Below are 10,357 nucleotides of genomic sequence, written 5' to 3'. Positions count from 1 at the left end.
TCAATTCTGATATTCTCTGAACGGTTTCTGGCCTCACTCATATTTATGAATCGGTTACATGCATTCGAGTCTGCAGTGTAAGCGGAAAAATCAGATATTCCCATCCCAAGACATGTATTTTTTTTTAAAGCTATATTGCAGAACATACAGTATAAAAATCATTACAGAAAAACATGCATTAAAGACAGAAACTCAAAAAATTGAACTTAAACAGATTGGGTACTTGAACTTATTTTGGGATTTGAACTTAAATTGGGAAAACATGGAAGTGTTTGGTGGTTTCTAAATTCATCCCTGTTTGGATCCTAAGGAATGAATGGGGCTAGGCTAAATGGTAACACATTCACGACACGCTGTACAAAGGTTAAGTGCACACATTAAAAAAAGATATGTATGTATTAATTTGTCTAAGTTGAGGTAAGAACATAGTAAAATAGTTTTCCTTTAATATTGATTATTCATATTTTATTTGCTCATTTATTATGAATGCAGACCTTCCAACTAATTTACTTTGTTTTAAGATAAGACGTTCAAATGTCTAAACACACTACCGTGAGAGTCCAAGGCGACTCTGTGCCCACGCTCTCCCTGGCTCAGAGAGCTATAGTTTTAGTGCCCCTTTCCCCGCCCCTATCATTTTTAAGTAATTTAACAAAGTTTGTTTTAAATTGTACTTACTCTCTCGTGTGTCTGGTCATTGGGGTATCTTTGGGACCTCCTCGAGGTGGAAATTAGGGAGGAGCGAGACTCTCGACATTGGTGCTCCGCTCCGACCTGTGACAGATTTTGGCGTAGTCGGCAGGGTAGGTACGTTGGCTCTTGGCTCCGACCGTGCAAGCAAGTATATAGGGTCGACACACTGGCCTCTTGACTTGGACAAGCAGGTACAGTAAATATAGGAGGTAAGTACACTGGACTATTGACTTTGGGCAATACAGTGAATTGACAAGGTAAGTACACTGGGCTCTTGGCTTTGGGTGTACAGTAGGTAGGCAAGGTGAGTACACTGGGCTCTTGGCTTTTGGTGTTACAGTAGGTAGGCAAAGTAAGTACACTGGGCTCTTAGCTTTGGGCATTACAGGAACTGGGCAGGGTAGGTGCACTGGGCTCTTGACTTTGGGCAATACAGTGGCTGACCAGGTAAGTACACTGGGCTCTCGGCTTTGGGTGTGCAATACGTAGGAAAAGTAAGTACACTGGCTCTTAGCTTTGGGCAATACAGTGGATCGACAAGGTGAGTACACTGGGCTCTTGGCTTTGGGTTTACAGAGGCAAGGTAAATACACTGGGCTCTTGGCTTTGGGCGTATCTTAGATAGGCAAGGTAAGTGTATAGGGTAATTGTTCTGGGCTCGTGGCTTTGGACGTACAGGTAAGTGTATTGGGCGATTACACTGGGCTCTTAGCTTTGGATGTACAGGTGAGTGTATTGGGCGATTACACTGGGCTCTTAGCTTTGGATGTACAGGTGAGTGTATTGGGTGATTACACTGGGCTCGTGGCTTTGGACGTATAGCCTAGGGCAATTACTCTGGGCTCGTGGCTTTGGACATGCAGGGGAGTACACAGGAGAAGTAACTGTAACTTTAGACAGACGCTTCTCACCAACCCAGAGGCTATGAGCACTGTAAGATGATTCACAGGACACTCATCCCAAATGTAAAATTGGTCTAGAACATAGAAATACCTCAGTTAACTTCTCTTTGTAATGGTGCAGATTGTATTTCCCTGAACATTAATCTGGAGGTCATTGGTCTTCTCATGACATGCTGGCCAGCTTACATTTACAGAAAGATGCTGAGTGTGTTTTTATTGTCACTTGATCTGAGCATTTACAGTCATCTTTATTTTAGAAATGAGTTTTCTGCCCCCGCTCTTAAACATTGGCCTTACCCTCAAGGAAAGTCGTGACTGTATTTCATCCTCTAATCAATACGGCACATTTATCTTAAACCACTGAAGCAATGACGAGGTGAACTTCACAGCAGGTACAGTATATGAATGCTCTCTAAATGAAAGATGATCGGTTATGTAAGAGCGAGACTGAATGCTGAACATCTTTATTCCAGCAGAAACTGAACAAATGACTTCTATTAATCATATTTCTTTTCAGGACGGTTTTGTATTTTTCATTTTTTTAGTATGGACCTGCAAAACATAACTGTAACATCAATAGTTGAACTTCAGTCTAAACGTTAGCATATAGCATTAACTAGCATATAGCGCTAACTCGACAGTCACAACTTTGTTTTTAACATTGTAACATTGTAATTAATTTAATCTGTAGTGTTGCTGCAGGTTTCACCAAGTCAAATTTAAGACTTTTTAAGACCTTTTTAAGACCATTATGAGTGAAATTTAAGACCAACGCAACACAATGATCTAAGAAATTCTCAAAACATTATATATTTTTTTTTATTATATCATTTTTTTTGACAAATAAAATCCACTAATATGGGAAGATCAGTATGGTCAGCTGCTGATATGTGCCTTGTTAACATGTTTTCCACTTTTCCACCCATACGTTATATGCATAAATATGCACTATACCGCCATCGCATTTATTCACCTCTCTAATTACACAATAATTAAATGAAAATGAAATTTACCATTGAAAGGCTGTTCTTGGTTTGTTGTGTGTTGCTAACAAGGCCGTTTCTAAATCCGAAGGCTGTAGCCTCCAGAGGTCGCATTTGTAGGCTGCATATGTCATCAAGATTAACAGATTAAAGTCAATGGGGTAAACGCGCATGGAGCAGTGAGGTAAACAAAAGCTTCCTTAGTGAAAACTGTGCAACACTAAAGTTGACTCGTTGTTGGTGGCTCGGGATTCGACCGACTTACTGTTTAAGTTGATTTTCAATAAAGCAGTGTTGATTTTTTCGCTTCTGGGTCCTCTGTTTCAGAACCTGGCAAATGCTCAGGTAAGCCACGGGCTAGTTGGTTAAATTAACACAGAAAAGATTTTTGCTTTTATAAAACTGCATTTAAGGTTTGTTTCTCGCCAAACCTACAGTATACAGTCAGATCACAACACCTGAAATATAGCTTATGGCATGAATTGCGTGGATTATAAAAGCCTACATTTGTATCCTCTTTAAAAAATAATGATTAAAACTGGATTGAAGTGCGATTCAGTGACGCGCGAAGTGCAGAACTTTTCTTTTTAGAGGCCCGCCGATCAAACACTTTCTTCATCCGTCACTGATTAGTTCTACAGCATTTTAAATTACTATTTTATTTTTTGAGGACAACGCTTTTTGGGTATAAACAAAGGTAAGAAATTTAAGACTAGGGTTAATTACATTTAAGACCTAGGATGAAAATCTGGCCGTTTTTAAGACTTTTTATGGCCTTAAATTTAACTTTCTGAATTTTAGACTTTTTAAGACTCCGCGGGAACCCTGTAATGTTGGGGCGTACATCTCGACTGCTTTCCAGTGATCTTTCTGTTAATCTTGGTGTCTATACTTGTCATTGAAGAAGAAGAGATTATACAACTTTATTGAAGATATCATCACACTGAATGAATCATCCGAAATCTTTGCAGCAGTACAAACACCGGCTTCATTCGGATGAATGCTTCAGTTTATTAAGTTCGGCTTATTCAGCAGTTTAACTCAGGCTTCAGTTACAGCACATACAGCATAACTGGATTATTACATTATTACAAAAATAAAACATGACTCAAAAAACAAAAAAGCACACTTTTATTTCATACAAAAGGTTTGTGTGTCTATGAAAGTTCAGACTAAAGTTTTTAGGATAACGATTATAACCTTGGTAGGTCAGTCCTTGATCTTCTTGAAGGCAACAGAGATGTTCTGCTGAGATCGAGTCGGTTTAATTCAGAGAAGGAAAAGCTTGATTCATGTGAATATAAAAAACCTCCTGATTCTCCTTCTCCAACATTTACTTCACGTTTAACAGTATTACAACAAAAGTTGAAGGCGAAGCTGCTCATACTGTACTTCTGTCTCTATGCCGTACAGTCCCATCGTGCTACTGTGCCACAGAGAGAGGAATATTAGAAGGTCCAGCTCCGCTCTGGGAAGCTGGAGATGAGACGCTCGTCGGCTGAGGGGTGGCGGTCGCCGTGGAGACGGCTGTGGTCTCCATCTTACTGATGTGAGTGATGAAGCGGAGACGCAGTCTCATGGCCGGCCTCAGTGAACAGATAATCCGCTCCACCTACAGACAGATAGACAGACAGAGAATCAGCAAACAGAGCTCATAGTCCAGCTCCTGAGGGATGAAATGATGACTGGATTAAATTGAGTTTGACATCAGATGAGTTGTGTACTGAATGAGTGCCAGTGTAAAGTATAGTTAGATGTCGCTCATCTATTAGACACGCGAGACGTTCCCAGTCAGTCCAACACAATGAGGTTTGAGTCCGTTACCTGGTCTTTGACACTGTCTCCGGTAAACATGTATTTAATGTGGTAAAGAAAGTCACAGATGGGGTCCATAAAGGCCAGATGTTTACTGTGCTGATCCACAGCCTGAAGCATTTCATAAAACGCCACTCCAATCTGAAAAAACAAAACATTCATTTTAAACCATAGCTGAGAGCCATATATACAAACACATACACAGGTCACATCACCAGCATCAGAGCTCTTAATGGTTAATAATTCCTGTTTGTGTGATCTCATGAACGGTCACAATATCACAATCAATACCACAAAAACTATTAATGCATTTCATAGAATTCTGCCAGCAAGATTTGATCTGACCAATATTATCATCTCTGTGATCCTGAAGACACTGAAGTCTTTAATGAAAGAGGTGGTGTGAGGAGCTTAAAGGCTTTATGGGTGAAAGTGCAGTGTGAAGAGAGAGAGAGAGCGACAGAGAGACTGATAGAAGTGAATCATTCATCAGTTGAGATGTAAGAGTTTCTCAGGAGAGCAACAGAACAGTGATGTTTGTCTGTTTCATGTCTTCACAGTCTGTGTTCTTCTGCTGTGATAGATTCACTGCCATCTCTGTTATATTCACAAGGTTTGTTCTAGATGAACTCAAGCCTGTTTAGCATCTCTGACTCAGAAGGATTTGTGTCTATGTGTGTGTCTGTGTGATCGAGTCTGTGTTTGTGTATGCATATCTGTGTTTGTATGTATGTGTTTGTGCGTGAGTGAGTGTCTGTGCCCTGTCTGTGTGAATGTGTGCATGCGTGTCTGTGTGTATATGTGTTCATGTCTTTGTGTGTCTGTGCATCTGTCTGTGCGTGCGTGTCTGTGTCCTGTCTACGTGTGTGTGTGTTTCTGTGTAGGCATGCGCGTGTGGGTGTCTGTGTTTGTAGGCATGTGTGCGTGTGTGTCTGTGCGTGTGTCTGTGTGTGTATGCATGCATGCGTGCGTGTCTGTTTTTGTGTGTGTCTCTGTGTTTGTGTGCACTGTGCGTGTGTCTGTGTGTGTGTGTGTGTGTGTGTGTGTGTGTGTGTGCGTGCGTGCGTGTGCCCTGTCTTTGTGTGTGTGTGCGTCCGTGTGTGCTTGTGTGCGTATGTCTGTGTGCATGTGTGTTTGTGTGTATATACGTGCATGTCTGTGTGTGTGTGTGTATGCGTGCGTGCGTGTCTGTGCCCTGTCTGCGTGTGTGTTTCTGCGTCTGTGTGTATGCATGCGTGCATGTCTGTGTTTGTGTGTATGCGTGCATGCGTGTTTGTGTGTATGTCTGTGCGTGTGCATGCATGTCTGTCTGTGTCTATGCGTGGGTCTGTGTGTGTGCCCTGTCTATGTGTGTATGCGTGCGTGTCTGTGCCCTGTCTACGTGTGTGTGTGTGTATGCATGCGTGCGTGCGTGTCTGTGTGTACGTCTGTGCGTGTGTATGTGTGCATGTCTGTGTGCATGCATGTCTGTCTGTGTCTATGCGTGGGTCTGTTTGTGCGTGTCTGTGCCATGTCTATGTGTGTGTGTCTGTTTCTGCGTTTGTGTGTGCATGCATGCATGCATGCGTTTCTTTGTGCATAGGTGCACGTGTGCGTCTGTGCGTGGGTATGCATGCATCCCTGTGTATGCGTCTATGTGTCCATGCATGGGTGTGTATGTGTCTGTCTGTCTGTGAGTGCATGTGTGTGCCCTGTCTACGTGTGTGTGTGTGTTTCTGTGTAGGCATGCGCGTGTGTGTGTATGCATGCATGCGTGCGTGTCTTTTTAGTGTGTATGTCTCTGTGTTTGTGTGCATGCGTGCGTCTGTCTGTGTGTGTAGGTTGTGTGTGTGCGTGCCTTTGCTCTATCTTTGTGTGTGTGTGTGTGTGTGTGTGTGTGTGTGTGTGTGTGTGCATCCGTGTGTGCTTGTGTGTTTGTGTGCGTGTGTCTGTGTGCATGAGTGTTTGTGTGTATATGCGTGCATGTCTGTGTGTGTGTATGTGTGCGTGTCTGTGCCCTGTCTACGTGTGTGTTTGTTTCTGCGTCTGAGTGTATGCATACGTGTCTGTGTTTGTGTGTATGCGTTCGTGTACGTCTGTGCGTGTGTGCATGTCTGTGTGCATGCATGTCTGAGTGTGTCTATGCGTGGGTCTGTGTGTGTGCCCTGTCTATGTGTGTGTGTGTGTGTGTGTGTGTCTGTGTGTGTGCGTCTGTGCTTGTGTATGCGTGCGTGCCTGTGTATGCGTCTATGTGTGCATGCATGGGTGTGTATGTGTCTGTGTTTGTCTTCACCTCCAGCATGCATCTGGTTCTCTCTTGTTGGAAGCGCTGAAGAAATGGACCCACCAGGTGATACACATACAACAGCTGAAACTCAGTCTTCACAATGGGCTTCAGAACCTCTGACAGGAACCTATCACACAATCAACATCAACTATCAAACACAATCACATTTAACATTCACAGTCACACAACATCACATTTAACATTCAGACACCGCTGTTAGATCGAAACCTCTTATCTACAAAACCACTTTTCATGAATTGCAATACGCTGTATTTTTATAATTTAAACACAGAGTTGATACTGATAATTATATATATATTTTTTCCAATATGGAGACTTAAATGTGTCAAATTTGAAAGAAAATCAAGCTTTGAGGAAGATGAACTGTTTTTGACCAGTGGATGATGACGATTTTTGTTTTGTCAGTCATTACAATGAGCTCGCCTGATGCAGTAAGCAAATTAAAAAATAATAAAACACTGAACATGACTTAATGTGTGCGACAATTCATTGACCATAGAGGCAAAGTGGATCTTTGAGATGGCATCACATGTTTTAATACTCAAGATCAGATCTAAAGGGGGATCAACAGCAATGATTTATAGAAAAAAGTAAAAATGACCAAAAATGAAGAGACAAGGTTTCAATCAGACAGCAATCACATTACACTGCAAATGCGCTGTATTAAAAAAAAAATATTAACTATGTGTGGATTTTTTTCAACATGATGCGACTGATAGAGCACTGCAGTAAAAACAGATGAGTTGGATTCTCAGGGAATGCATTAGTGAGATAAAATGAATACTTCAAATGAAGTCACTTTAAAGTGCAGTGATAAAATGACACAGACTCCAGTACCTTATAAACATAATAACTGAATTAACACACAAATGTTTAGTTTAAAAAGGAGGTTGTGTCCTGAAAGTATTTTTATAAGAACATTATACTCAAGTATTCAAAAGACAAGACTTATAACATTACAACTTTAAATCTCTTATTCAACCGCTCCAGTGTTCACATCAGTTCTGAATAACCTTCAGACTTCAAGGCTTTGTCAGGTCAACATAAAGCATGGCTATACAATCCACCAACCCAAAAAAACATTCATCAGTCTAAATTGAGACTTTTTTAAAGCAACATATCGACACTGATCACCCTGTTGGGGCTCATTTCTGTGATAACAACCTGCTGCCCTTACTTATTCAAATAGATTGAATACTCTTTACACATGTACGGTAACACGTCTAAAGTCACATGTAAACAGACATCTCAAGATTCAAATATGGTGGAAAGTGAAATCGCATTGTTTTCTGAGTGTCCCATCATCACAACTCATATGACGACTGGTCATGAAACACGCGAGAACCAGTGAGGTTTCACATGCTGCCATATTTGAATCTTTAGCGGTTTTTGTTTGTTTGCATTACATGTCGTTGTAACTATCACTAAAAGCTCAAATTATAAATAGTTTCATAACCGGCTGGGTTATGGATTATTTAAATGATAGCTTTGAAATATTGAGCCCGGTCAAAGCTATTAGAATATTTTTTTTATATAACTCTTGATTGTGTTGGGCTGATGAAAGAAAGAAAGAAAAACAAACAAACATCTTGGCATCTTTTTTAACTTCATTAAAGACTGACTTGTTTCCAAAACCTAACCAGCTGTCTACAATGAGCAGCATCCTAACGTCTCATCTTCAGTGACTGATTTAAGGATGTTACGCTTGGATGACAACACCAAGAACTCTACACTGAAGACATCTCACTAAACTACTGATGTAATACTCAGATATACAGCAGAAAATACAAGAGAGACACAGCGATACTCCAGCGTATAATGAAAATTACCCCATGATTTACTCACCCTCAAGCCATCTTCAATGTACATTATCTTTTTTCAGACAAACACAATTAGAATTTTTTTTTTTTTAAATGTCCTGGCTCTTTTAATCTTTATAATGGTAGTAAACAGGAACCAGAGAACAACTGAGTTTGGAGCCCAAAAAGTACACCCATCCTTCACAGAAGTAATCCATTTGGCTTCAGGGGTTAATAAATGTCTTCTAAGCGTAATCAATGTGATTTTGTAAAAAAAAATGCATGTTTAAAACTTTATAAACTAAAATAAGCAGCTTCTGTTAGCGCCTAATGTGCATTCACCAGAGAGTTTCAGCGTAGACGTAGCGTATGATGCATAGTGACAAATGCACGGCACCAATTGTTCGATTCAAGATTTTAGATTTCCTATGATGTGTAAGTGTGTATAAGTACATGTTAATGATATGCAAAAGGTACATATCCCAAAATAAACTATGATCTTCTCCAATTTAAATCTCTTTTCTTGGACTACAACAAACACACAGATTGTAGACAACAGTTTACTTCCTTAGCCTATTGACGTGGACAAAACAGTCATGATCATAATCCCGCCCACTTCTGGCTGTGAGTGTTTATTACTGACTAAATCAGTGGTTCCCAACCTTTTTTGCCCTAAGTACCCCCACAGCCCTATCAGTAAGGCTCAAGTACCCCTTCATCGAAACTAAACCTAAGTTGTGTTTTAAAGACAAATAATTAGTAATATTTATTAATTTTAAACATTGAAGTAAAAAGCACTGACTGATGAAGCATGTTTATTTCAACAAACCACTATCATTGCGATCAGTGTTTGCATTTTATCAGCTCATTTGCATTTTAAAAGACACACCCAAAAACGGCACATTTTGCTCAGCCCTACAAAATGGCAATTTTGACATGCTATAATTAATTATCTGTAGGGTGTTTTGAGATAAAACTTCACATATGGACTCTAGGAACGCCAAAGACTTATTTTACAAATTAAAAAATTTCATCATATGACCCCTTTAAGGGCCTGATTTACTAACAGCTTGCGCAAACCATCATTTTGGCGTTAAATAACGACTGAACTTACTGAAGACACGCAGAAGATATTTAGCTCTGAAAATGTGTTATTTTTGTGACCTTATTGCATTTACATTTGTGGAAGTTTTCCTTTTGAAGCAACATTAATGCGAGGAGAGTATTACATTTTGCCAGAGGAACATACTTAAAAAAAATATATATAAAGAGTTTGCCAAGCCAAGCTATGTTTAATTTGCTAAAGAAAAGAGGAGAAGTCACGAGGAGAAGTCAAATCAGGTATTTCAAAACTTTTTTTACCGTTCATATTTCGTCTTACTTTCACTTAGCTGGAATTTCAAACTCCGCAGTCCGCATTTTCATTGCGATGTCCTGCCGAGTTCTCTTATTTGCGACCCTGTACTAATTTGCGCTGCTCTAATAGATTGCAATGGTCATTATAGAAATGTGCTTATGTCATTATTGTGCCTGTGTATTTTATTTGCGCCTTTGTAGTAAATCACACGCAAATTATCCACTCCGGCGCTTATTTGGAATTGAGCTCTCAAGTCCTTTTTAGTAAATGCCCTACATTTAATAAAATCTCAATTTAAGTTACTGATAATTAAAGTGTGCAAATAAGTTAAATTATTCTGTTCAAATATAAAGAGAAACAAAATGTGAAGACATTCTTTATAAATACAAAAGACATCATACGGGACAATACATGTTACCCAAAAACAATGCAAAAGTTTTTTTGCATAATTTGAAAATGTAATGGCAGCGGGAATGAATATTATAGCATTATTTGAACATTATTTATAGTTTATAAACTTT

The 10,357-nt window shown here is 39.7% G+C and overlaps 1 protein-coding gene across 2 annotated transcripts in view; it reads right to left on the bottom strand.

The window, feature by feature from the left end:
- Positions 1-3,556: 3,556 nt before the first annotated feature.
- Positions 3,557-10,357, bottom strand: part of med23 (mediator complex subunit 23) — a 49,095-nt gene continuing 42,294 nt past the window's right edge. For both annotated transcript variants that reach the window (XM_065257435.2, XM_065257437.2), the window contains 3 exons: positions 6,666-6,786; positions 4,403-4,534; positions 3,557-4,190 (listed from right to left, as the gene is read on the bottom strand). In XM_065257435.2, coding sequence (XP_065113507.1) covers positions 4,002-4,190; positions 4,403-4,534; positions 6,666-6,786 — 442 coding nt within the window. In that variant the 3' untranslated portion in view covers positions 3,557-4,001. The remainder of the gene's footprint in view (positions 4,191-4,402; positions 4,535-6,665; positions 6,787-10,357) is intronic.

Source organism: Paramisgurnus dabryanus, chromosome 12, assembly GCF_030506205.2.
Source record: "Paramisgurnus dabryanus chromosome 12, PD_genome_1.1, whole genome shotgun sequence".
NCBI lineage: Eukaryota > Metazoa > Chordata > Actinopteri > Cypriniformes > Cobitidae > Paramisgurnus > Paramisgurnus dabryanus.
This window is presented reverse-complemented; position numbering and strand designations above follow the sequence as displayed.